Here is a 27356-nt window from a genome sequence, read left to right as displayed (position 1 = left end):
TGAGCCTCACCCATCTGGTGCAAAGGTCCTGAGGCAGGTGTGTGCCTGGGGCGTCGGAGGAATATGGAGCAGGCTGGTGTGGGTGGAGGGGAGTGAAGGAGGGAGAGAGGGTGAGAGGTGAGGACAGAGGTGGGATGGGGGCAGATGGTCACAGTAAGAACTTGGACTTTGATTCTGAGTGAGGCAGGAGCCATGGGAGAGCTCCGAGCAGAGGAGGGACGTGAGCGGACTTGCATTCTAACATGATCCCTTCGGTCACCATGTGGGGATGAGATTGTAGGAGAACCAGGGCAGAATCAGGGGGACAGAGGGGACAGAACCTGGTTGATGTTTGTCACAGCCAAAAACCAGCATCACTGTGAACCCAACTCCAGAATTGATTCAGATTTCCTTAGTTTCCCCCTAATGTCCTTTTTCTGTTCCAGGACTCCACCTAGCACACCGCGTTATACGTTGCGTCGTCATGTCTCCTTAGACCTCTCTTGGCTGTGACAGGTTCTCAGACTTTCCTTACTTTTGATGACCTCGACATTTTGGGGGACTACTGGCCAGGGATTTTGGAGAATGTGCCTCTCTCGGGATTTGTCTGATGCCTTTCTCGTGATTAGACAAGGGGTTAGGGGTTTGGCAGGAAGACCACAGAGATAAAGTGCCCTTCCCATCTTATCACATCATGCTATCCACTTGACTTATGATGGCTGACGCTGACCTTGATCGCCTGGCGGAGGCCACAATACTTTTGATTCCTCACTCCTGGCAGTAAAAATGGTAAGCGTGTGCCTGACGCATATCTATTTACTTGGATCCATTCGTTTTAATCCTCACAACCCTCTGAGGTGGGCGCTACGTTTAATCCCATTTTATAGAGAAAGAAACCGTAGGGAAAGGGAGGCTGAAGTGACTCGCCTGAGGTCACACATCAGTTAAGCGGCATTTGAGCCCAGAGGTCTGGTTCCAAAGTCCAGGCCTTAACCGGCACATGTTTTTTATAAACTATATACGTACATGACTCCATTTTGGCACATTATAAAAAAATACATAAAAATGTACATTAAAAACAGGTGAGGAAGATTTTAAAAAGTCAGACATTTTAAATAGCATTATATTTATCAATAGTCATTACTAATGATAAAACCTAAAGTCTCTATTTTGAATGATGTTCTTGATAATTAAAGTTTCAGTCAACTTTTTGCCAGTTCTGCTGAAAACATCACTGATTTTACTTTTTTTTTTAAATTTATTTTTGGCCGCGTTGGGTCTTCTTTGCTGCACGGGCTTTCTCTAGTTGCGGCGAGCGGGGGCTACTCTTCCTTGTGGTGCGCGGGCTTCTCGTTGCAGTGGCTTCTCTTGCTCCGGAGCACGGGCTCTAGGCACACGGGCTTCAGTAGTTGTGGCACGTGGGCTCAGTAGTTGCGGCTCGCAGGCTCTAGATCGCAGGCTCAGTAGTTGTGGCACACAGGCTTAGTTGCTCCGTGGCATGTGGGATCTTCCCAGACCAGGGCTCGAACCCGAGTCCCCTGCATTGGCAGGCAGATTCTTAACCACTGTGCCACCAGGGAAGTCCCTGATTTTACTTTTTAATGTGGCTTAAAAAGAGCTTACAATAGGAACAGCTTACAATAGGAATGGGACCATCGTCTTTATTTTCTGCTTACATTAACTGTGTTTTCTTTTTTTGAGATAACATTCACATAGCATAAAAATTAACCATTTTGAGGGGGAAGGGATAAATTAGGAGTTTGGGATTAACAGATACACACTACTATATATAAAAGAGATAAACAACAAGGACCTACTGTGTAGCACAGGGAACCATACTCAATATTTTGTAATAACCTATAAGGGAAAAAGCAACTGAAAAATTATATATATATATATATATATATATATGTATATCTGAATCACTTTGCTGTACACCTGAAACTAACACAACATTGTAAATCAACTATACTTCAATTTTAAAAAGTTAACCATTTTAAAGTGCACAGTTCAGTGGCTTTTAGTACGCTAATAACGTTATGCAACCATCACCTCTATCTAGTTTCCTGCCAACCCACCTATCTAGGATAATTTCGTTGCCCAAAAGGAAACCCTGTACCCATTAAGCAGTTTCTCTTCGTTTCTCCTCCCCCAGCCCCTGGCAACCCCTAATTTGCTTTCTGTCTCTGTGGATTTGCCTTTTCTGGACATTTCTTAGAAATGGAATCATACGATATGTGACCTTTTGTGTCTGTAGCTTATGATTTTTAATCTTTGGGTTTCTTTGTGAGTCCTTTCTTATGCCCTCTGTCTCTTTTTGTGAGGATAGTTTCATTAAAAGTTGATAACATGATCTATAAGTCAAGTTACTTGAGAATGTATTGTCAAGCAAAGGGACATCACAGTCTCTGCTTTGGGGACCTTGTACCCTTCTGAGGCACCTTGCTGCCTGGACTGTCCATCACCTTCTGCCCAGCATCAATCCATCTATTGATTACCTGTCCAGCTGAATATGTTTTATCTCCGAGATTAGGGAATAACTAGAAATTGACATTTTACTAATGGAAACGAACAGAGAGCCCAGGATGAGTACGGACATCTGGTCTGAGGCCAGAGTGGCCAGTGGCCACGTTGATGGGAAAGGGAGAGACTTAATAAACCAAGCTGGGGACCAAAAACTAGTCATTCATTTGGAAAGAGATGAAATGGGATCCCTACCTTACACCGTATATCCCCAGATGGTTTAAGGATTCAAAGTCAGATGTAAACCGCCAATCTCAGTTTAGACTTTGGGGAAAGGCCAGGTTCTGAAACAAGACACACAAAGAGCTGCTGGGTGAGGAAGAGTTGAAGGCTTTGCATATCTCAGCTATTTTTCTCTGTCTCTGAGGCTCTGAGCAGCAGCCCTCCCTGCATGGTCCTGGGCGGGAGGCCAACCCCTCTCCTAATAAGATAATTAGTAGCTTTGGGACCATCAGAATACCTTAGCGAGAAATGGCCTTAGCTGGAGCAGTTGCTTGACCAACCAAGAGAGCTGGTGTAAGGGCGCGTGTGCACTTCACATCCTGCCTGGCCGCCCACTTTTAGCTGCTCTGCCCTGCTGTCCGGCTCAGATTCCAGCGGGCCCTTGACTCTGCTCTTTCCCCTACGCTTCCTGGTCAGTCCGTCTGCAGACCCCGTTGCTTTGCCATCAAATCCAGTCTCCAACCACTTTTCGCCTCTTCCCCTGCCACCATTGCCTCCTCTCTGGGCTCCCTGCTCCCATCCTCGCCTCCTGCAATTTGTTCTCCACTCAGCAGCCGGAGGGATCCTGTGAAAACCCAAGTCAGGTCACGTCCCCGGACTCACCCAGAATAAAAGCCCGAGTCCTCACCACGGCCCACCAGGCCCTCTGTGGCTGACCCTCACCGTCTCCTCAACCCCGCTTCACCTCCTTGCTGTTGCTCAAGCATCCCCAGCATGTTTCTGCCACAGGACCTTTGCATCTGCTGTTCCTTCTTCCTGGACCACCCTTCCCTGGGTGTCTGGATCGCTCCTTCCCTTACCTTCTGCACATCAGCTCAGACTCCCTTCTCTGTGAGGCCGCCCCAACCACTTTCGCTAAAAATGCACCTGCAGCCCTCCCCGCCCCCTCCCCACAGCACCTTTCTCCCGCCTCCTTGCTTTCCTCCTCTCGGCGCCATGTCTTTGTTCATGGTCTGACTCCTGTCCTAGAACGTCACCAGGAGAGTAGGGATGTCTGTTGTCCTTGCCGCTGTCTCCCCAGCAGTGAGTGGGGCAGTGGAGAGTCCTGGGAAGGACGTGACCTCAAATCAAATGGATCTCTTTGGCCCGAGTGGGGAGCTGAGTTTAGAAGGGACCCGAGAGGAAGCCAGAGGCCGGTTAGCGACTCCCCTGCAGCCCTCCAGGGATGAGCACAGATAGGGTTAGACGGACGATGCTGCTTGTAAGTAAGCCCTGGAGGAGGGTGGGGGGCATTTGTTAAGAAACAGGATGAAGTGTGGCATCTTGAAACCAGGACCACAAACCCATGGCTGGCTCAGGACCTGTCCACCCAACTCCCTGGCCCTCGTGGGGTAGACCTCAGACCCCCACTTCTCAGGACTCCCTGAGTGGTTCTGCCTCAAGCATCATGTGAGAGAAATCGGGCCATGATTAGGGAAGGCTCCTGACAAGTTCAGGAAGGAAAGAATTTCCGCCGGGGAAGGGTAGAGGGAAGGGAGGTCGTACCAGCAGATGCCCAGTTTCGCAGCATTTTCCTGGACACTGGAAATGAGGCAGTGGGGTGCCCTGGAAGGCAGTCCAAGGATTTGGTGTCCCGAAGTCTGGGTTCAAATCCCAGTGCTTCCTTTTACCACTGAATAGCTTTTTAGTTTGTGTGCATTTGACTGCAAGTAACAGTTTACGCTGATGAGTGATGGCGGAAACTGTCCCCTTTTTTTTTTTTTTAACACATTTTTAAAAATGTACTTTTTGGGGAATTCCCTGGTGGTCCAGTGGTTAGGACTTGGAGCCTTCACTGCTGTGGCCCGTGTTCAATCCGTGGTCAGGAAACAAAGATCCCGCAAGCCTCGGGGCATGGCCAAAAAAAAAAAAAAAAAAACTTTTGGTTTTTGGAATGGTTAGGACATTGGCTGAAAAACCAAAAACTATTTTTGAAAAATTTGCAGTGGAGTGTCTCCGTCCCATCTTTGTCCCATCTGCTGGGTCCCCCTCCTAGTTCATAAGTGGGTTTAGTGCTGTAGAGAGCCTTCTGGAAGTTCTTTAGACCTAGAAAGGCATTTAGGATATATAGTCTTTTTTTTTTTTTAAGTGGATGTATAGTTGATTTACTAGAATATATATTCTTGTATCTCCTCCCCACTGTCTTTAAGCGGATGGTGACGTTTTATACACACTGTTCTGCATTTTACTTTCCGCACAGAACAATAGTCATGGAGAACTTTCTCTGTCAGTATATGGAGAACATCCTTGTTCCTTTTTTAAAAATAACGTCTTTGGGGCTTCCCTGGTGGCGCAGGGGTTGAGAGTCCGCCTGCCGATGCAGGGGACACGGGTTCGTGCCCTGGTCCAGGAGGATCCCACATGCCGCGGAGCGGCTGGGCCCGTGAGCCATGCATGGCCGTTGAGCCTGCGCATCCGGAGCCTGTGGTCCGCAACGGGAGAGGCCACAACAGTGAGAGGCCCGCGTACTGCAAAAAAATAAAAATAACGTCTTTATTAACATATAATTCACATACCATGAAATGCACCCATCTAAAGTATACAATTCAGCACTTTCTAGTATATTCACAGGTTATATATTCAAGATTATATAATGTGCAACCGTCACCACTATCTAGTTTCAGAACATTTTTATCACCCCCCCCCCAAAAAAAAATTTTGTGCCCAAGAACAGCCACTTCAAATTCCTCTCTCTCCACAGCCTCTGGCAACCACTAATCTTTCTGTCTCTGTGGATTTGTCTATTCTGGACAGTTCATAAAATGGGATCATACAATATATGGTCCTTTGTGTCTGGCTTCTTCCACTCGGCATGATGCTTTCAAGGATCATCCGTGTTGTACTGTGGTGTATCAGTACCTCATTCCTTTTGATGTCCGAGTAATATCCCACCATACCGAGAGACCACGTTTTGTGGATCCGTGCACCCATTGGTGGACATCTGAGTTATTTCAACCTTTTGGCTATTATGGATAATGCCGCTATGGACATTTGGGTACAAGTTTTTGTGTGAATGCATGTATTCATTTCTCTTGGGTATCTATGTAGGAGTGAAATTGCTGGGTCACGTGGTAACGGTGTTTAACTGTTTGGGGAGTTTCCCAGACTACTTTCCACTGAGGCCCCGCCATTTTCCATTCCTACCAGCAGTGTCTGAGGGTTCTGCTTTCTACACATCCTCACCAGCACTCATTATTGTCTGTCTTTTTGGTTGTAGCCATCCTAGTGGGTGAAGCAGTCTCCACTTGTGGTTTCGATTTGCATTTCCCTGGTGGCTGATGGTGTTGAGCATCTCTCCATGGGCTTGTTGGCCATTTGCATCCTTCATTCTTTTTTTACAGCTGCATAGTATTCCCATTTAGATGGACCCAGTTTAGTTAACCTGTTTTCCACTGATGGCCAGTGGATTACTTCCAATATCTCGCTGGTAGACACACACCTTGCCCTAAAAACCTCCTAAATGTATAATTTTGGATATGTCAGGTTGTACCTGTAGGATTAGGCCCATGAGTGAAATCTCCGGGTAAAGGGTAAATAAATGTGCTATAATCTTGACCAGTATTTCCCTGTACAGTTGATTCTCGTTCCCCCATGCCATATTTGTGAATTCATCTACCTGCTAAAATTTCTTTGTAACCCCCAGATCAGCACACCGGGTGTTTCCCAGTCATTTACAGACATGTGCAGAGCAGGTGAAAAATTTGAGTCGTCCTGCGTGCCTGTTCCCAGCTGAGATGGACCAGGGCGATCCTCTGTCTTCTTGTTTCAGCTCTTACACTGTAGCCAAGTGGCTTTTTCTTGGTCTGTTTAGTGCCGCGTTTTTCACATTTGGGGGCTTTTTGTTGCTGATTTAGCTGTTTAAAATGCCCCCCAAACATTGTGCTGAAGTGTTGACTAGTGTCCCTAAGCTCCAGAAGGCTGTGATGTGTCTCAGATGAGCTTCGTTCAGGTGTGAGTTACGGCGCCGTTGGTTATGGGTTCGCTGCGAATGAATCCGCTGTATATATTAAATCAGGTGTCTTTAAACAGAAACACACGTTAAAAACAAGGTTATGTATTGATCGGTTGATGAAAATGTTGGGACCAGAGGCTCATGAGAAGCTGTATTTCCCCCAGGAGCAATAGTTCCTTATTCTCTAATTCAGTGTTTGTGGCAACTTTGTAGAACATAACTGCCATGAATCACAAGAGTTGGTTGTGTAGGGTTTTCTTTGTTTTTTGTTTTTTTAAGCTGTGCTTCACCGGGATACAAATTAAGTATAATAAAAGGCACAAACCTTAAGTGCGCTGCTTGATGAATTTTGGCAAATATTACCTATGCAACCATCACCCAGATCTAGCTACAGACCGTTTCCATCATCACAGAAGATTTCCTCGCGGACCTTCCTAGTCAGTACTTAGCCCTCTCCCCCTCCTGCTGCCCCCTTAAGGCAATCACACCTCCGATTTTTTTCCCCATCAGTTTCACTAGAACTTTACTTCAAGGGGATCGCACAGTGAATGGTCTTCTGTGTCTGGCTTCCTTTCCTCAGCATGGTGGATTTGAGATTCATCCATGACCTTGCCTGTATCAGTAGTTTATTCCCTTTCATTATTAAGCTGTATTCAAGTGCGTGGATATAACATAGTTTGTTTCTCCATCTACCAGTCGATGGACACTGTGCTGTGTCCGAATTGGGGCTTTTGTGAATAATGCTGCTATGAAAATTTCTGTACAAATGTTTCTGTAGACATACTTCTCACATCCGTTAAGTCAATACCTTGGAGTGGAATTTCTGGGTCATAGAGTAGGTATATGTTTAACCTTAGTTAATTCAGGCTTTTAGTTGTCTTCTGGAACAAAACATCTAGTTGAAGGCCATTCCAGGGATATTTGGTAGCTCAGTGTTGCCAGGACGCTGGGTCTGTCTCTGATCCACTGGGCCTTCCCCCTCAGGAGTGCAAAACGCCTGCCGTAGCACTGGCCATTGTCACCATGCTTCACATCATTCTCTCAAGCAGGAAAGAGTAGGGGCAAGTAATTCTTCCCAATGTAAGGCTCTGTCTTTTTTATCCAAATGTAAAAATCTTCCCGTGTCCACACTTGACTGCAAAGGAGGCTGAGAAAGGAAGTTTCTGGCAAAGGGGCAAAAGGCCTATACGTACCGTGAGTCATCCTCTTAGGAGGGTACATTGCTGAATGGAACCAAATCCAAGTTCTGTGTAAAAGGCTATCAGACTGAGACTGGATGTTGGACCCTCCTGAGCCTCGGAGAGGACCCCGTGAGGCCACATTGTCAGGGGCCTGGACACTGGCTAGGAACTGGTGGCTTGTGTTCTATACAAGAGCAAGAGCCCCAGAAGGAAAACTAAAGAGACAAAAGCTTTTAGAGCAGTGGTCCTCGGACCAGCAGCATCAGCATCATCTGGGAACTTGTTAGAAATGCAAATTTTCAGCACCCCCCCCCCCCCCGCCGCCCCTGCCCCCAACCTGCTGATTCTGAAATCCATTCTTTTCATTCTTTATTTTAAAAGCCTTCCAGGTGATTCTGCCTGCCCACATTTAGGAACAAGTGGTCTAAAGCATGTGTGGAATGTTTTAGGGACTTTTCTTTCCCCTTCACTTCACTTAACTCCATTTTTTCCTGAACTTGAAGTGTTGATGCCCTGGGCAGCCCTGTGTCCGGTCAGTGTAATCCCTGCTCTTGTTCCCTTCACCCCACCCCGTTACCTGTTTCACTCCTCAGAATCTCCCCCTGTTTTTTATACACTCGTATTAAGAAAAAATGCAAAAACCTTTTCGGATCCCTGATTTTCTCGGCAAGTCTGTGGCTTTGTAGCTGCATTTAGGAGAGCGGTGAATGGCAAAAAGGGAAGAGAGAGAACATACCAAACATTTCTAGTGTGTGACTACCTGTGTAAACAAGGCTTTTAGGAGCTAGACACCAGTTGCTTTATGAGCAATCCAGGTTTTACAGGGCACGCTTTTATGTTGTTAAACTAATTCAGGGATTTTAGAACTCTAAAGGTCACTGAACATAAAGGTGGTGTCGATTTTAATTGCTCTCCAAATAGCTCTTTCTTTCTCTCTCCCCAAAAGTCTGGCTGGATGGATAGATGAAAAGAGAGACGGTGAGGCCTGGATCTGGGCAGGAATAGTGGTCATGGAGAGGAGGAGATAAAATGGAGAGATTTGGGAGGTGGAATGGGTAAGGCTTGGGCGAGGGACTTCCCCGGTGGCACAGTGGTTAAGAATCCACCTGCCAATGCAGGGAACATGGGTTCAATCCCTGGTCCGGGAAGATCCCACATGCTGCGGAGCAGCTAAACCCGTGCACCACAACTAATGAGCCTGCGCTCTACAGCCCGTGAGCCACAACTACTGAGCCCGCGTGCCACAACTACTGAAGCCCGTGCACCTAGAGCCCGTGCCCCGTAACAAGAGAAGCCACCTCAGCAAGAAGCACGTGCGCCACAACGAAGAGTAGCCCCATCGCTGCAACTAGAGAAAGCCTGCATGCAGCAATGAAGACCCAATGCAGCCAAAAATAAATGAATTAATTTAAAAAAAAAAAAAGAAAGAGTTGGGTGAGTCAGAGGTGTGAGGTCAAAGTTGGTACTTAGTCTGTAGAGAGGGCTGTATCAGCTAGCTGCTGCCACATAACAAATAACCCCCAACTTTAGAGGCTGTTCTGGTTGCTGTTTAACAAATTACCCCAAAATATAGCAGCTTAATGGAACAATTGTATTATGCTCACAGGTTTTATGGGCCAAGAATTTGACATGGAATTTGACATAGTGGGTCTCTGCTCCATGATGTCTGCGGTCTTGGCTGGGAAGACTCGCAGGCTGGGGGCTGAGGGCTTGTTCATATGCCATGAATGGCACCTGGGCTGGGATGACTTGAAGATAAGACCGTCAACCAGAGCATCTACTCATGGTCTGTCCATGTGTCTAGCTTAGGCTTCCCCATAGCGTGGTGGCCTCAGAGCGGTCAGAATTCTATTAAGGTGGCTTAGGGCTTCCAGGGTAAATGTCCTGGTGGACATGGCAGAAACTGAATTGACTCTTACGACCTAGCTTCAGAAGTCACATAGTGGCACTTCTGTTGCACTGTCCTGGTTGAAGTAGGCACAAAGTTTCCTCAATTCAAGAGGACTGGCAAGATCGCACTTTGGTAGATCATGGGAGGTTGGAGACATTGTTTCAGCCATCTTTGGAAAACACAATGCGCCACAGTGGATTAAAACAAAACGGTGATTCTAATGGTTGGAATTTGGCCTTGGGTACCTCTGGCTACTTCTGTCTTACCTGGGTGTGTACAGCTGTAGGTCAGCTAGGCGGCTCTGCTTCTAGGGCTTAGCTGGCTGTGAGCTGGGATGATAGAGGTGATGGGCATGTGTCTCTTGTCCTCCAAAAGGCTAGCCTGGACTTTGTCACATGGCATCTGGGCAAAGAGTAGGCTCAGAAACGCACACCATCACTTCTACCACATTCTGTTGGCCAAGGCAAGTCAAAAGGCCAGCCCAAGTTCAAGGGTTGGATAAGAAATAGGAGGAGCTCTAAACATGGGACTAGGGAGAAGAAGAGTTTTTGGCCCCAGTGGACTTTTTTTCAGATCCCCTTACCATCAGCCCTCTCTCATGTTGCTGGGCCTCTCTTCTCAATCAGCGGATTCACAGAGTACAGTCCTTGACCCACGGAAGGCTTTGAGAGTCCTTGTGATGGGCTGCAGAGATGTCTAGAAATGCCAACTCGTTTGTGTCAGGTTGTGTTTGACTGCAAATAACGGAAAACCTAACAGTGGCTTAAACTGTAAAGATTAAGAAGTCTGGAGGCAGGCAACCCATGAGGAGTTGTTAAGAACCTAGTCTTTTTCTCTCCTCTCATCAGTTATCCTCCGTAGGTAGGCTTATCAGCCTCAGATTTATTGCCTCATGATTGCAAAAGAGCTGCCACAGCTCCAGTCTTCTCAACTGTATTCAAAGCTGGAAGCAGGAAGCAAAAGACTTTCTCCCTAGAGAAGCTCTGTCTTTATATTCTGGAAGAAAAACTTCCCCAAATTCTGTCTTCCCCAAAAGATTCATTGAGCAGAACCCCACTCTGTACATTTTGGCTTTTACTTATTTGCAAAACTATGGCTAGCCTAGCTGCTAGGAAGCCTGGGAAAGTGAATGGCTGATAAAGGGGATAGCAGTGCCCCTGGCCTCGTCCAATTATTTTAAAGCTATTTTGGCCACAACCCACAGTAGGGAATATGTACACACAGAGACACACATAATTGAAACCAGTATCACAAACTGGTCCTTTTGCTTACCCTGTGTGATGCTTTTTAGTATTTTCTATTCTATCCCATTCCATTTGACCCTATACTCTTTAACTTAAAAAAAAAAAATTCCTTGTCGCAACCTGCTAATTTGATTTCACAACCCTCAAAGGCATGACCCATAGTTTGAAAAAGACCGACTGACTCAGAACAGCGTTTGTTTACATCTTGGAATTGGCAGGGGTTACCCCAAGCAGCACCAGGCTTCTGTGAGCAAGGCGAGGAGGGGTGGGGAAACGGTGTTTGGAAAAGCAACAGCTAGACTTTGCCACATCCTCTTCTCCACCTATCACTTCCCATCAGCAAATGGTAGAGTTCCGTCGACTTTCATTTTTATGACTTGCAAATAACCCGAGGGTTACTAGCATTAAATTAAATCTAAATTAAAATTAGCCTGTTTCTGGAGCTTCGCGGGGACTTTTAATTCTGTATCCTGCTCAGCAGCCTGGCTTCTGCACAACTCCTGATGACAACGCAAAACTCCAATGGCATTCCAAGTGCCGGAGGAATTCACACGATTTTCTGGAAGGACACTTTGTCATTGTTGCATCATGGCTGTTCTCTTGAGCTGGTTGTGGTTTCGCAAGCCCAGCTTTTCCTGCTTTTTATAGCCCAGTGGTGGAGAATGAGGTTCTTCAGAATCACAGGGTCTGAGTTCAAATTCTGGCCTCACAGTGTGGTTTGGGGCAAGTGTCCTGACCCCTGGGAGCCTCAGTTTCCTGCGCTGTGGGAAACGTTCCTCCTGCCTCCCCGGGGACTGGGAGGAATCAATAGCTGTGGGGTTAGCCCAGGGCCTGATACCAAGGAAGCACTGGGGCAGGGTGGGCTCTTCCGAGATGTATCAGTCAGCTTCGGCTGAGTGACTTGCAGTAATGAGTGAGCCCTAGATCTCAGTGGCTGACAACAGCAAAGGCTCCTCTCTCGCTCACGTGTCCGAGCTTCGTGCATTAGCTGTGGCTCTGTCCGTGTATCCATGTCATGCCAGGACTTGGGCAGAACCACGCGATGGCTTTTAAAGCTTCTGCTCTGAAGGAACGCAAGACGTCCACTCCCCTGTGCGTAATTTGGGCTTGCAGCTTTGCATGCTAATTGTGTGTCCCCTGCCTCCCCTGGTCACTTTTTCAAAAGCTTTTTGAGTATGTGTGTGTCGAGGAAGGAGAAGGACGTCTAATGTCACCCCTGGTTGAGAACCACTAGTCATGATCTTCCCCAAAGTCAAGGACTGGGTCTGCTTTTGTTCATGACGGTATCCTCAGCTCTCCCCCGTGCTGGCCACAGAGCAGGAGATCAGTAAATGCCTTTCTCACCAGGCTGCTCTTTGAACGAATGATTGGGTTTGTTTAACCCCCTGTGCAAATTCATTTGTTCACCCCACAAATATTTAGTGACACCCTACCATGTGCCATGCTCTGTGCAGGCTCTGGGTGTCCCACAGGGAACAAAACAGACAAAAATCCCTGTCCTTGGGGGGGTTGACATTTTGGTGGGACAGACAATAAAAACTCAGAGAGACGTATGATTTTTTGATGTTCAAGTATTTTCAAAGTAAAAAATTTTCATTTTGGAAAACCACAAATGTGCACAAAGTAGAATAGTAAAACATGGACCCCATCAACCAACTCTTTGCCAATTTTCAGTTTTCTGCCACTCTGACAGACCAGCGCTGTCCAAGAGAGCTTTCTGCCACCATGGGAATGTTCTAGATCTGCGGTGTCCTGTGTGGTAGCCACCAGCCACGTGTGGCTGTCAAGCCCACGAAATGCCGCCACCGTGACCGCGAACTAAATGTTTAATTTCCTTTACACTTTTAAGGTAAATCTTTTTTATTTAAAACTTTCATATTCCTCATTGTTCCCTTCTTTTCCCATTTGTTTATTGCAGTAAAATATACCTAACAAAACTTACCATCTCAGCCATTTCCAAGTGTGCGATTCAGCGACATGAAGTGCGTTTGCATAGTTGTGCAACCTTCACCCCCATCCTTCTCCAGAACTTGTAGCATCTTGCAGAACTGAAAGTCTGCACCCACTAAACAATAACTCCCGGTTTCTCCTCCCCTGCCCCCAGTCCCTGGCAACTGCCATTCTACTTCCTGTCTCTCCGTCATAAGTGGAATCAGATGGTATCTTTGTCTTTTTGTCACTGACTCACTTCACCTAGCTTAAGGTCATCCATGCCGTAGCCTGTATCAGAATTTCCTCCCTGAATGATACTCCATTGTAAGTAGACACCACGTTTGGCTTCCCCATTCATCTGGTGATGGACACTTGGGTTGTTTCTACCTTTTGGCTCTCGTGAATAGTGTTGCTGTGAGCGTGGGTGTATACATATGTCTTCAAGACCCTGCTTTCAATTCTTTTGTGTATATATCCAGAAGTGGACTTGCTGGGTCATATGCTAATTCTATTTTTAATTTTTTGAGGAACCGCCAAAGTGTTTTTCACAGCAGCTGCAACATTTTACGTTCCCACTAACAGAGCACCAGGGTTCCAGTTTCTCCAGGTCCTCGGCAAGACTTGTTAATTTCTGGTTTTTTGATAGTAGCCATTCTAATGGGGGTGAGGCAGCATCTGTGGTTTTGATTGCATTTCCCTAATGATTGGTGGTGTTGATCATCTTTTCCTGTGCTTATGGCCATTTGTATATCTTCTTTGGACAAATAACTACTCAAGTCATCTGCCCTAATTTCATTTCATTAGCTTGAACTTAAATGCGCGTAGTCACACATGGCTCGTGGCTTCCGTATTGGACAGCGCAGGTCAGTATGCCCCTGAACTCCCAGAACTGGATTATTTTGCAGTAAATCACAGACATTTTATCATTTCACCCCTACGTATTTCAGGATGTATTTCTAAAAGGTAAGGACTCTAAAGGGAAAAAAGCAGAAAAACAAAACCACGATGCCATTGTTATACCTAGAATCTTAATCACAATTTCTTAGTATCATCAAGTATCCAGACAGCGTTCAAATTCTGTCTTTCCACTCTTAGTGGGTTCACTCATGTCTTTCAAGGCTCCCTCTGTCTGCCAGGTTGAGAGCTGCAGGATTCTGGGTAGCCCTGTGCATGAATGGGCAGGGGGCACGTATCACTGGTTGTGTGCGGCCCACGGTCTCCCATTCAACACTCTATTTAGCCTCGTTTATCTCACCTAACAAATAGGGTAACAACAGGGGTTTGGAAGGACCCAAGGAGACCTGGTACCTGGCAGTTTAAGTCGGGCCACGTGCATAATCAAATGATATGTAAACCCTTCCCTATGGTAACTCCATTTTTAGTTTTTTAAGGAGCCTCCGTACTGTTCTCCATAGTGGCTGCACCAATTTCCATTCCCACCAACAGTGCAGGAAGGTTCCATTTTCTCTACACCGTCTCCAGCATTTATTATTTGTAGACTTTTTAACGATGGCCATTCTGACTGGTGTGAGGTGATACCTCACTGTAGTTTTGATTTGCATTTCTCTAATAATTAGCAGTGTTGAGCATCTTTTCATGTGCCTGTTGGCCATTTGTATGTCTTTTTTGGAGAAATGACTATTTAGGTGTTCTGCCCACTTTTTGATTGGGTTGTTTGTTTTGTTGTTATTGAGTTGTACCAGCTGTTTGTATATTTTGGAAATTAAGCCCTTGTCAGTCATATCATTTGCAAGTATCTTCTCCCAGGCTATAGGTTGTCTTTTCCTTTTGTTTATGGTTTCCTTTACTGTGCAAAAGCGTATAAGTTTGATTAGGTCCCATTTGTTTATTTTTGCTTGTATTTCTATTGCCTTGGGTGTAAACCCTTCAAAATGTGCTCAAGGGCCAAATGTGGCAAAAGGCACCAGGTGGAAAAGCTGGGGCCTGGGGACTTTTGTCCAACCTGACTGTGCTGTGGCCAGAAAGCTTTGGGAGTTGCCACGCTAGGTAAGATTCACATGGCAGCTAAAATGATTGTGTAACAGGATCTGTCGCTTACGAAATGCTCTACTGCACCTGAGGATTAAAGGCCTAAGAGCCTCTCCACTGCCGCACGCGAAAATAAGGACTATGATTGTGCCCATTTTACAGATGAGGACACTGAAGCCTAGAGCGGTGAAGTCACTTGCCCGACTTCAGCCCATGTGTGGGGAAGTGGGGATTTGAACTGCTGACTCCAACCCCAGACTGTCACCCCATGCTGGGCCTCTTGGCATCAACCTGATAGCGACATAGATGCCAACCCTGGCACCTGAACGGGGGACCCATCTCAGAGGAACCCCGGACCTGCTGATCATCGACACATGGTTTTCTTTTTATTATGGAAACTTTCAAGAAGATGTAAATTAACTAGAATGGTGTACTGAAGCCCCCAGGTAGCCATCATCCAGCTCTCACAGTTACCAACATTTGCCATGTCTGTTAGCTCTCCTCCCCCACTCCAACTCTATGCTGATTATTTATTTTGTACAGTTTATTAAAGGTAAAATTAACAGGCGTTGAATTGACATGTGTTGACATACACAAATCTGAGCTGTGAATTTTTAAACCCCCATGTAACGGACACCCCATCACCATGCAGAGCCTTGCCCTCTCCCCGGAAAGTCCCCCTCATCCATTGGTCCGCTGTGACCGTCTGAATGAAAACACATGGATAACAGATTCTCACAGGCTGGAGCCTCCCACTGGACATTCACCCGCAGATCCCGTTTGGAGAGCCCTGTTCAGGAGACACCCACCTCCTGGCTCTACTTCTGGTCCGACGTTTACAGAACTTGGGCCACACCCAGAGCGTGGGGCAGGGAGGAGGGGAGAACCCACATGCAGCTGGTGGCTCTCACAAAGCCGCCTGGTCCAGGGCAGCGCACCTGGAATCTAGATGGGCCAGGATCCCGTGTTCCAGGGTCTTGTGACAGATGCTTTCTAGATCTTTCTGGGGCCTGGGGCTCTCCATAAAAAGGAGAAGCAGCTCTCGTTCCTCCTCTCTCTTCCATCTGCTCTCGCTTTATCGCTTTTTTGGATCTGAGCTATCCCAGGCATTCACAAAATGCTAACAAAGGCTGTCACCCAGCTTCGTCTTATCGTGACACTGTGGCCATGTTGGCTTCACATTTAAAAGAGAAACAATATGGGGCTTCCCTGGTGGCGCAGTGGTTGAGAGTCCGCCTGCCGATGCAAGGGACGCGGGTTCGTGCCCCGGTCCGGGAGGATCCCACGTGCCACGGAGCGGCTGGGCCCGTGAGCCATGGCCGCTGAGCCTGCGCATCCGGAGCCTGTGCTCCGCAACGGGAGAGGCCACAACAGTAAGAGGCCCGTGTACCGCAAAAAAAAAAAAAAAAAAAACCAATATGATGAGAGGACCGTCTGTGGGATAGTGGTTAAGGGTGGGGACTCTGCAGTCAGCCTACCTTGGCTCAGACCCCAGCCTGACCACTGACCACTGGAGGGATCTAGGGCATATGGCTCACCGTTCTGAGCCTCGCCTTTCTCATCTGTGGAATGGGGCTGCGAAAAGCACCTGCTTCATAGGGATTCAAAGATGGTGAACAGGCTAATCCGTGCAGAGTACTTAAAACCAGCAGCCACCATCATCATCATCATCATCATCACAGCCACCACCATTATTGTCATCAGGTCAATCCTTGTTATTCGTGGATTCCATATTTGTGAATCCGCCGATTTGCTAACATTGATAACCCCCGAGTCAATACTCACGGCGCTTTCCTGGTCACGTGCAGACGTGTGCAGAGCCGTGAGTCTATTTGAGTCTCCCGATGCGCGTGCTCCCAGCTGAGGTCGAACACGGCGACCCTCTGCCTCTCTGTTCAGCGCGAGAGCTATAAACAAGCATCCTCTTTAGTGCCCTGTTGTTTTGCACTTTTGTGCTTTTTGTTGGTGGTTTTGCTCTTAAAGACGGCGCCTCCCGTGTAGGGCTGAAGGGCCGCCCAGTGTTCGTAAGCACAGGAAGGCTGCGATGTGCTCTGGAGAAATTGCGCGTGTGAGATGGCCTGCCCTCAGGCATGAGTTATAGCGCTGTTGGCCTTGAGCTCAGTGTGAGCGAATCAAGGATTTATATTAAATAAGGTGTCTTTATTGTTTTTATTATTTCTAAAATAAATTTATTTATTTATTTATTATTTATGGCTGAGTTGGGTCTCCGTTGCTGTGCGTGGGATTTCTCTGTTTGCGGCGAGTAGGGGCTACTCTCATTGCGGTGTGCGGGCTTCTCACTGTGGTGGCTTCTCCTGTTGCGGAGCACGGGCTCTAGGCGCATGGGCTCAGTAGTTGTAGCACACGGGCTCTGTTGCTCCACGGCATATGGGATCTTCCCGGACCAGGGCTCGAACCCGTGTCCCCTGCATTGGCAGGCGGATTCTTAACCACTGCGCCACCAGGGAAGTCCCAAACAAGGTGTCTTTAAACAGAAACACACATAAACCAAGGGGATATATTGATGGGTTGATGAGAATGGGACCAGAGGCTGGCAGGAAGCTAACCCCGTCTTTCCCCAGGGGCGGCAACTCAGTGGCCATAATCCCAAATTCACAGTGACCTTATGGGACATAAGCACCTCAGATGACAAGACCTGACTGTATTTTGCTAGATTGAAGTGCTGAAGGATTATACCATATAATGTTATATACTATTGCATGATGTGTGTGTGTGTGTGTGTGTGTGTATATATACACGCACACACACACACACACACACACACAGTATATGTAGATATAGTGCGGTGTGTCTGCTTATATATATGTGATAATGTACAGTGTTGTTTCCTGTAGTTTTAAACTTGTATTTGACCTCTCGTCTCTCTGGCTACATCCTTCTCCTTTTCACTGACTGTCCCACTCACAGCCTCTCTCTCATTCTCTCTCCACAGCTGGCCCCCGAAAGGACGCTCCCCACGTCCCCAGCTGGGGGCCCTGCGTAGACCTGGAGTGGACACCCCCTCCTTCCCTTCATGATTCGTTTGTAGCGCAGGTAACCAGCCAAGCATCCCGCTCATTCCCGGAGGGGCCGTGGTCCCCCGTCCACCTCCCCGGAAGGGACGTTCCTTCTTGGAAGAGCCTGGCTCAGCCACATCCTTCAGCCCCTCCCTCTCCATCCTGGGCCCCCTGGGTCATTCGGGCCATTCCCCCAACCTCCATGCCATCTGCAGCCAGGATCTCCCTCCCCGCTTTCCGTCTTCTCCAGATTCTCTGCAGATCCTGCCTTGTCATTCCCTAGCCAGGCCTTGCCCACCTTAGGCTGGTTGGGAAGGGCAGGGGCTCGTAGGCCACAGAGCTGGTGACCTGGGAAGACAGTGGGTGTGGGCGGAGATATGAAGCCGGAGAGAGTGTGTTATCTTGCTGCACTGACGCAGCAAGAGCCTTGGAAGGGCCTCTCTGGGGCAGTCCCCGGGGCCAGCTCTAGAGGCGAGGGTGATTGGTGTGTGAGGCTCCGGGGCCATGTGTTTCTGTTCTAGACTGGGCTTGTTAACCCAGGGCCCATGAAGTGTGTACGTGTGTGCATAGGTATGTGTGTGTCCCATGACACACTTCCCCCTGGGAAAGAACGTGTGACATTTCTGGCCCACATGCATGTTTCTGGCAAGAGGGTCTTTTGCTTTCATCAGACTCTCCAAGGTACTGTTCAGAGAAGACCCTGAACTAACCATGTGGGGTCCCTCCCTGAGATTCTTTGTGTCACAGAGCCGTCGAGGGTAATAGGGGCTGTAGTGGCGATCAGGAAGTTCAGAGAATGCTATTGGGGGTTAGGGGTTGTGACCCAGCTGAGAGCACAAGTAAGATTTTGTGTGTGTTTGGCGGGGGGAGAGGGGGGCGGTGCACGACAGTCACCATGTCCTCACCATCCCCCTCCCCCTACCAAGAAGAAAAAGAGAGGCTAAGAACTCCACAGCCCTGGACTGGGATTGTGTGTGATTTCTCGTGTTCTGTCTGCGCGGTTGGGAGGGAAGGATGTGTGGGCTGATGGAAGGATAGGCGGATGGGGACTTCCCTGGCGGTCCAGGACTCAGTGCTTTCCCTGCCCGGGCCCGGGTTCAGTCCCTGATTGGAGAACTGAGATCCCGCAAGCCTCTCAGTGTGGCCCAAAAAAGTAAAAAGGAGGAGTGGGTGGAAGGACGGGTCAGTTTGTGTGTTTGGAAGACGAGGAAGATGGGTGGTTGGGTGGAAGTTTGGAAAGATGGGTGCGTGGAAGCTTGGTGGGATGTCCGGAGCAGTGGTGGTTGGCGCAGGGGTGGATGGGCAAACACAGAGAACTTGTTTTCTCACTTGTAAAATGGGGCACACGGCATCCCTTTCCCATGGGGGCTGAACAAGCTAACATTTGTGAAACGCTTGGGACAGTGCCTGGCGTTTGGTAAGCAGGAGACAAATGTTAGCCGTCCTCATCATTCCGACAGGCTCAGCCCGGCTCCGGCGGTTCCTCTGCCTCAGAGCGCCCACCCTCCTGGTCCCTCTCCCTCTCTCTTCCCTTCCTTGAGAACCACGCTGCATGTGTCTTCCAGGGGGACCCAGAACCCGGGCCCCTTCATGCCGCCTCCCCTCCCTCCCTCCTTCACCCAGTCACGTGTAGGACAGGAGCACAGGCTTGGGGCCAGACTTCTGGGTTCAGGCCTGGCTCTGCCACCTGCTAGCTGGGAGGCAGAGAACCATGGTCTCAGCTCTTCCTTTTACTCATCTGCAGAGCGGGGGTGGCAGGACTCACCTCGAGGGATACTGTGGGGATTAAATGAGTTACATGTGTGTGAAGCACTTAGCACGGGGCCTGCATGTGATCAGGACTCAGTCTGGGGTGATGTCATCACCATCGTCATCAGATGCTGGGGAGAGAGAGGGAGGAGGAAGAGGCAGCTGTCTGTCTCTGATCAGGAGGTTCTGGTACAGAGGGCACCTGCCCCACCCCTACCCATGCCCCTAGACTTAAGGGGACAGAAACCCTGACCCCTCCAGGGGTCTTGGCCCCAGGGAATGGTCCTTGCAGGGAGGGTCCTGGCACGCTGCCGACATCTAACTTGTCTCCCTTGCCCTCTTCCCGCCCCGCCCCGTCCAGTGGCGATGGATGATGAGGATGGGAGATGCTTACTAGACGTGATTTGGTGAGTAATGGGCTCCCCACCCCACCCCGCCCTCCCCCACCCTCTCCCTCCCCTCCCCTGTCCCTCATCTCCTCAAATGTCTCTCCTCTCCTCTCTTTCAGTGACCCTCAGGCCCTCAATGACTTCTTACATGGATCTGAGAAGGTGAGTGCTGGGGCAGGGAGAAGCATCCCCAGGGCAGGGGCCTGTGGAATTGGGAGCTGAGAGACGCTCCCCCCTGATTCAGTAGACATCTGCCCCTTGCCTTCCATGAGCCAGGCCCCAGGGTTATGGCAGAGAGTGAAAGAGCTGGCAAATCCCTGCCCTCACTCCATACACATCTCCTTGGTAAACAGAGCAACCAGAGAGCTAATAAAGGTGATGGTGGGAAGCACCACGCAGAGCAGCATAAGAAATAATAATGGCACTTGCACAACAAAAGAGGTTTAAAAGAAAATGAATGGGAGGCAGAAGCAGGGGCTTCTCTAGCTGGTGTGAACCTGAGGGAGCAAAGGGAGGTGCCCATGGCACTCTGGGCAGGGGAAGGACAGGTAGGAAGCTTGGAAAGTTTGAGAAAGAAGGCCTGTGGGGCCGGAATGAAGGGGAAACTAGAAGGTGGTAAGACTGGAGTGGACAGAAGTCACCAGGTCATGAAGGGCTTGGAGGACCTTGATTGAGGAGTTCAGACTTTATTCTGAACGTGACAGGCAGTTCTGATGGGTTATTAAGCAGGAGAATGCCACATTCTGTTTGCACTCCAGAGAATGGAACAAAGTGGGGGAGAGTGGATGTCTGTTGAGCCATGAGGAGCTGTATCATTCACCTACAGCTGCATAACAAGTTATCCCATCTCTTAGTGACTTAAAACAACATTTGTTAGAGCTCTCAGTTTCTGAGGGTCAGGAACTGGGGAGTGGCTTAGCTGGGTGTCTAGCTCAGTGTCTACCCTGAGTAGCAGTCAGGATGTTGCCTGGAGCCGCTGTCATCTGAGGGCTTGTCTGGGGCTGGAGGATGTGCTTCCACAATGACTCACTGCCGTGGCTGTTGGCTGGAGACCTCAGCTCCTCACCATGTGGGCGTCCCCATAGGATTGCTTGAGTGTCCTCACAGCATGGCAGCTGGTTCCCCCAGAGCAAGTGACCCAAGGGAGAGAGCCAGGAGGAAGCTCAGTGCCTTTTATGACCTAGTCTCCAAAGTCACACACTGTCACTTCCGTCATACTGCATTTACTAGAAGCGAGTCACTAAGCCCGCCCACACTCACAGGGAGGGAACGGAGCTCTGCTCCTTGAGAGGGGATGTATCACATAATTTGTGGAGCGGAGGCGAGTGTGGAGTGGAGGTTGGTGGCCTGGGCCCCAGGGCAGGCACAGGAGCAGGTGCCAGGCGCTGGCTCTGGGATCTGTCTGGGAGGCAGAATCACTAGACTTGCTGGTGGATTAGATGGTGAGGAAGAAAGAGCATCCAGAATGCCTCTTGGACTTGACCTGAGCAGCTGAGTGGGTGGTGGTACCGTTCTCTGAGACTGGGGGTTCGAGGTGGATTGTAGAAGTCCAAGGGCGGCTATTGGATATACCAGGCTGGGGTTCTGGAAGAAGATCAGCTGGACAGAGACACTGGGGAGGCTTGGCTGTGGACAGACATTCATTGGGCGCTTGGGGCCTGTTCTAGGCATTGCCCATGTCTGCGGGAACGAGACAGGTCCCTGTGCTCCTAGACACGGGAACAGCACGCACATTAGGTGCCCGGGTGGCAGGGCGTGCCGGGTGCTTGGGCTGGGCGGTGGAAGGAGCGACTTAGTAGGAAGGGACTGACAGTTGTCGGGAGGACGTGACAAAGGTGACAGGCCCTGCCAGATGTGTTACCAAAGACGCTTGAGCAAAGCCACGGAGGCAGGATTCTAGAGTTCAAGGCAGGCGTGTCGGGAGAGGCTCGGACTCAGTGCTGGGGTTGCATCGCATTTTAATCTTGCAGCCAAGCCCCTTTCTTTGGGGCATCTTTTCTGGAGGCGGAGTTTCCTGTACCCCTCGAATCTCCCCCTCAGCCCCCCCACCTCGTCTTTGTCTTTTTGTCCCATGTAACCCTAAATTGGTTTTTGTTCTAGAGGTGGGCCGGCCCACTGCCCAGCTGACCTTTGACCTTGGGTGGGGGCGGGTCTTGTTGCAGCTTGACAGTGATGACCTCCTGGATAATCCCGGGGAGGCCCAAAGTGCCTTCTATGAAGGTCCTGGGGTAAGTGGCCCGGGGGCTCGGGGGGCCTGTGGTGGCAGCCAGTGGGGGAGGGGAGAAAGGGTCACACTGTCCCCTTAGGCACTTTGCTGGGAGGGGGTCAGGGGGCAGTCACTGAGAAGCAGTGTGGGGTGGAGGTGAGGCCGGAGTTGCTGGACCCCCAGCTGTGCCCTCAGGCCCCTCAGAGAAGGAGGTGTGGTCCTCAGTCCCTGGCCTTGGAGGGCAGCTGCTACAGAGGTGGTACAGAGGCAGAGGCTGGCTGTGGAGTTCACAGTGGGCAGGGCGGGGGTGGGGGGTGGGGGTCCTGTCCCGGCCCAGCCACGGGTGGAGTATGTGACCTGGGGGAAGGGGATCGACTGTTGTGGATCTCAGTCTCCACCTGGAAGAGGAAGGCTGGGGTGATTAGCAAAGCCCTGAGCGGGGAACACAGTGGACTTCTATCGAGCACCTACTGTGCGACGGGCCATTACTCAGTGCCAGCCGTCCCTCCCTCTTCTTCCTCTCCTGTGGCCTCTCCCCTCCCCACTTCGCTCCCCATCCCTCCCCCTCCTTTTTCCTCCTCCCCCCCTCTTCTCTCTCCCTCCCGCTCCCCCCTCCTCCCTCTTCATCAACATAACTATCAGTTACCGAATACCTATCATATACCAGGCCCTTTACAGTAATTTTCATTTAATCCTCGAAACAACCACAGTAACACTCCAAATACTTTATCTGGCGTAATATAAATGACTAAATCCAGAACCCAACAAACAAACCTTATGTTCCTGTTATTACATTTACATGTTATTTACATTACATTACAATAACAATACGCATTATTCTTACCCATGCCGTCCTCTTTTAATACCCATAACGTCCCTGGTCAGGTTCTCAGTACCTCCTGTATGTGACGTCAGTGAATGTCACGACTGTCCTAGGAGGCGGGTTTGGTTATGGCCATTTAGCCGTTAGGAACTCAGAACTGCCTGGTCCTTGGTTGGGGGCTGAGCCGGAGCCCCATCCTGCCAGGCACTGCCCTCCACTCCGCAGCAGGGTGACCCCTTTCCCCGGTCTGGGAGGCAAGGAGGGAGCAGTGCCCACCTCACTGGGCTGTTATTAACAACAACATGGACAGTAATAATGACAGTAACAACGCTAGATGTTTCCCACGTGCCAGCCAAGAGCCAGGTACTGCTCTGAGCCCTCCACTTGGATTAACTCAGAATCTTTCAAACTACAGGTGGTGTTGTTCTTTTTTTTTTTTTTTTTTTTTAATTTATTTTTGGCTGCGTTGGGTCTTCATTGCTGTGCGTGGGCTTTCTCTAGTTGCGGCGAGCGGGGGCTAATCTTCGTTGCGGTGTGCGGGCTTCTCATTGCAGTGGCTTCTCTTGTTGCAGAGCATGGGCTCTAGGCATGCGGTCTTCAGTAGTTGTGGCTTGCGGGGCCTAGAGCGCAGGCTCACTAGTGGCGCACGGGCTTAGTTGCTCCATGGCATGTGGGATCTTCCCGGACCAGGGCTCGAACCCGTGTCCCCTGCATTGGCAGGCAGATTCTTAACCACTGCGCCACCAGGGAAGCCCCCGAACTACAGGTTTTGATCCATTACCTGGTCAAGTATCAGTGGGTTTTCCATGCCATTGGCATGATTATTACTTGTAGAATATTTGCTCAAAAATGCGTGCATGTATCGATTACACACTCGTGTCCTGGATTGCCATCCCGGAAAGCATTTAAGAAACATCAGGTTCGGGACCTCCTTGGTGGCGCAGTGGTTGGGAGTCTGCCTGCCGATGCAGGGGACACGGGTTCGGGCCCTGGTCTGGGAAGATCCCACGTGCCGCGGAGCGGCTGGGCCCGTGTGCCACAACTGCTGAGCCTGTGTGCCACAGCTGCTGGAGCCCGCCCATCTAGAGCCTGCGCTCCGCAACAGGAGAAGCCACTGCAATGAGAAGCCCGCGCACTGCAACGAAAACCCAACGCAGCAAGCAAGCAAGCAATCAATCAGTCAGTCAGTCAGGCTCATGTCGCGCTGGGCACCAAGTGAGACTCCCGTCCAGTAGCTGCTCAATCAGTCAGGCTCACATCGCGCTGGGCACCAAGTGAGGCTCCCGTCCGGTAGCTGCTGCCGCTGCTGCCTTTAACAGAACCGCACGATCTTTTATCTGAAACCTTTGGGGCCAGGCTTGTTTTGGAATTCAGGGTTTTTCAGATACTGGAAAGGTGATGCAGAATATGTGTGTGCGGCACGTAACATAACACACTCGCTTTTCTGTGGTCGGACTTAAGGCAAGTCACATTACGTGGATGAATTATGCCTTTCCCTCAGAGCATCACCTGAGTTCCGTTCAGGATTTACAGCCTACAATTAGCAAAACGTTTGTGGTTTCCAGAGCCTTTCGGGTTTGGGAATTGCAGATAAGTATTACGGGCCTGTACGGCTGTTTAGAAAATGGTTTTTATTACATTCTGCTGACGTGCGCAGATGGGGAAACAGGCTGGATTAAGCAAGCCCCAGGTTGCCCAGCCCAGCCCTGGCAAAGCTGGCATTTGAACCCGGGTCCAGCCACTTCTAGGTGGAAGGTTCTTCCTGTCCCTGCCGCCCTGACTCCGAGTGCCCTTTGCTTCCGCGGTGCCGAGCCCGGCCCCTTGCTAACCTCGGCTCTCTCCTTCACACCTTACCTGCCTCCAGCTCCACGTGCAAGAAGCTTCTGGCAACCACTTGAACCCAGAGCCCAGCCAGCCGGCCCCCAGCGTGGACCTCGACTTCCTGGAAGATGATATCCTGGGCTCACCGGCGGCGGGGGGCGGGGGCGGCGGGGGCGCCGACCAGCCCTGTGACATCCTCCAGCAGAGCCTCCAGGAGGCCAACATCACCGAGCAGACACTCGAAGCCGAGGCCGAGCTGGACCTGGGCCCCTTCCAGCTGCCCACGCTGCAGCCTGCGGATGGCGGGGCTGGCCCAGCGGGGACCACAGGGGCTGCCGCCGTGGCCACGGGGCCCCAGGCCCTCTTCCCGGGTGGGGCTGACCTGCTGGGGCTGCAGGCCCCGCCCACCGTGCTGACCCACCAGGCCCTGGTGCCGCCCCAGGACGTGGTCAGCAAAGCCCTCAGTGTCCAGCCCTTCCTGCAGCCCGTGGGCCTGGGCAACGTCACCCTGCAGCCCATCCCAGGCCTTCAGGGCCTGCCCAACGGCAGCCCCGGGGGCGCTGCGGCGGCTACTCTCGGCCTGGCTCCCATCCAGGTGGTGGGCCAGCCCGTCATGGCACTCAACCCGCCCACCTCCCAGCTCCTGGCCAAGCAGGTGCCCGTCAGCGGTTATCTGGCCTCGGCAGCTGGCCCTTCAGAGCCAGTGACCCTGGCATCGGCCGGCGTCTCGCCGCAGGGGGCTGGCCTGGTCATCCAGAAAAACCTCCCTGCCGCCGTGGCCACCACGCTCAATGGGAACTCGGTGTTCGGAGGGGCGGGAGCCGCCACGGCCGCGGCCAGCGGGGCACCCTCGGGACAGCCGCTGGCGGTGGCCCCGGGCCTCGGCACGTCGCCACTGGTTCCGGCGCCCAACGTGATCCTGCACCGCACGCCCACGCCCATCCAGCCCAAGCCTGCCGGCGTGCTGCCCCCCAAGCTCTACCAGCTGACACCCAAGCCGTTCGCCCCCGCGGGCGCCACGCTCACCATCCAGGGCGAGGCAGGGGGCCTCCCACAGCAGCCCAAGGCCCCCCAGAACCTGACTTTCATGGCGGCGGGCAAGGCCGGCCAGAACGTGGTGCTGTCGGGCTTCCCGGCGCCCGCCCTGCAGGCGAACGTCTTCAAGCAGCCTCCCGCCACCACCACGGGCGGGGCCCCGCCGCAACCCCCCGGGGCCCTGAGCAAGCCCATGAGCGTGCACCTCCTGAATCAAGGCAGCAGCATCGTCATCCCCGCCCAGCACATGCTGCCGGGCCAGAACCAGTTCTTGCTGCCCGGCACGTCGGCAGTCCAGCTCCCCCAGCCGCTCTCGGCCCTGCCGGCCAACGTGGGCGGGCAGATCCTGGCGGCCGCAGCCCCCCACGCGGGCGGACAGCTCATCGCCAACCCCATCCTCACCAACCAGAACCTGGCGGGCCCGCTGAGCCTGGGCCCTGTGCTGGCCCCCCACTCCGGGGCCCACAGCGCAGCCCACATCCTCTCGGCGGCCCCCATCCAGGTGGGCCAGCCAGCGCTCTTCCAGATGCCCGTGTCGCTGGCCGCGGGCAGCCTGCCCACACAGAGCCAGCCGGCACCCACCGGCCCCGCCGCCACTACCGTCCTCCAGGGGGTCACTCTGCCCCCCAGCGCCGTGGCTATGCTCAACGCCCCCGACGGTCTGGTGCAGCCCGCCACCCCTGCCGCCGCCGCCGCTGGGGAGGCCGCGCCTGTCCTCGCAGTGCAGACGGCGCCCCAGGCGTCCCCCGCGGTCAGCACGCCGCTGCCTCTGGGCCTCCAGCAGCCGCAGGCACAGCAACAGCAGCAGCCCGCACAGGGCCCTGCCCTGCAGGCCGCCCCGGCTCAGGCCTCCACCCCCCAGCCCAGCCCAGGCCTGGCGTCCAGCCCGGAGAAGATGGTCCTGGGGCAGCCGCCCTCTGCCGCTGCCACGGCCATCCTCACTCAGGACTCCCTGCAGATGTTCCTGCCCCAGGTAACCAGGGCTGCCGGGCAGGGGCGGGGCGTCTGTGTGGAGAGGGGCCAAGAGCTGGAACCGGGTGTGGTTGAAGCAGCGGGTGGGAGGGTCCTGTGGGTTAGGGAGAGCGTCTCAGACATGGCCCCCCTGCTCCAGGTCCCCGAGGAGGAGGCCTGAGGGTGACAGGGCCAACTGACTGACACAGAGACAGACAGACAAGGAGAGTGACTGGCTGACAGACTGCCCACTTGCTGGAGGGTTGGAGAGGGGTCACACAGAGACAGTGGCTGAGACATGGACGGACAGATGGGGCAGGAGAGATGCACATTGGGGTGGAGCTGGAAGACGACTCACGGGACTGAGGGTTCGGAGCTGCCCCGGGTTGTGGCCTCCTGGACCCTGGGGCTCCCTCCCAGCCCCCGGCCTTGGTGCCCCCCAGCCGGTTCCCACCACCCGCTTCCCTGGTGCA

General features: G+C 51.5%; 1 protein-coding gene and 1 long non-coding RNA gene across 6 annotated transcripts in view; one reads left to right on the top strand and one right to left on the bottom strand.

Moving 5' to 3' along the window:
• BICRA (BRD4 interacting chromatin remodeling complex associated protein) overlaps positions 1 to 27356 on the top strand; it is a 77357-nt gene that overhangs the window by 35127 nt on the left and 14874 nt on the right. For 3 of the 5 annotated variants that reach the window (XM_060132541.1, XM_060132537.1, XM_060132538.1), the window contains 5 exons: positions 17846 to 17946; positions 20020 to 20065; positions 20167 to 20209; positions 22210 to 22275; positions 24941 to 26905. In XM_060132541.1, the coding sequence (XP_059988524.1) occupies positions 20025 to 20065; positions 20167 to 20209; positions 22210 to 22275; positions 24941 to 26905 (2115 nt within the window). In that variant the 5' untranslated portion in view covers positions 17846 to 17946; positions 20020 to 20024. Of the gene's footprint in view, positions 1 to 12645; positions 12821 to 17845; positions 17947 to 20019; positions 20066 to 20166; positions 20210 to 22209; positions 22276 to 24940; positions 26906 to 27356 lie in introns of all 5 variants that reach the window. The other 2 variants (XM_060132539.1, XM_060132542.1) reach the window with 2 other exon arrangements.
• On the bottom strand, positions 1057 to 3586 carry LOC132510461 (uncharacterized). Its single transcript, XR_009537307.1, has 2 exons — positions 2698 to 3586; positions 1057 to 1517 (listed from the first exon to the last, which is right to left on the bottom strand). It is a non-coding gene; the product is annotated as an uncharacterized LOC132510461 (long non-coding RNA).

This window comes from Lagenorhynchus albirostris, chromosome 19, assembly GCF_949774975.1.
Source record: "Lagenorhynchus albirostris chromosome 19, mLagAlb1.1, whole genome shotgun sequence".
Lineage (NCBI taxonomy): Eukaryota > Metazoa > Chordata > Mammalia > Artiodactyla > Delphinidae > Lagenorhynchus > Lagenorhynchus albirostris.
The sequence above is the reverse complement of the archived record's forward strand: the minus strand, read 5'-3'. Positions and strand labels throughout refer to the sequence as shown.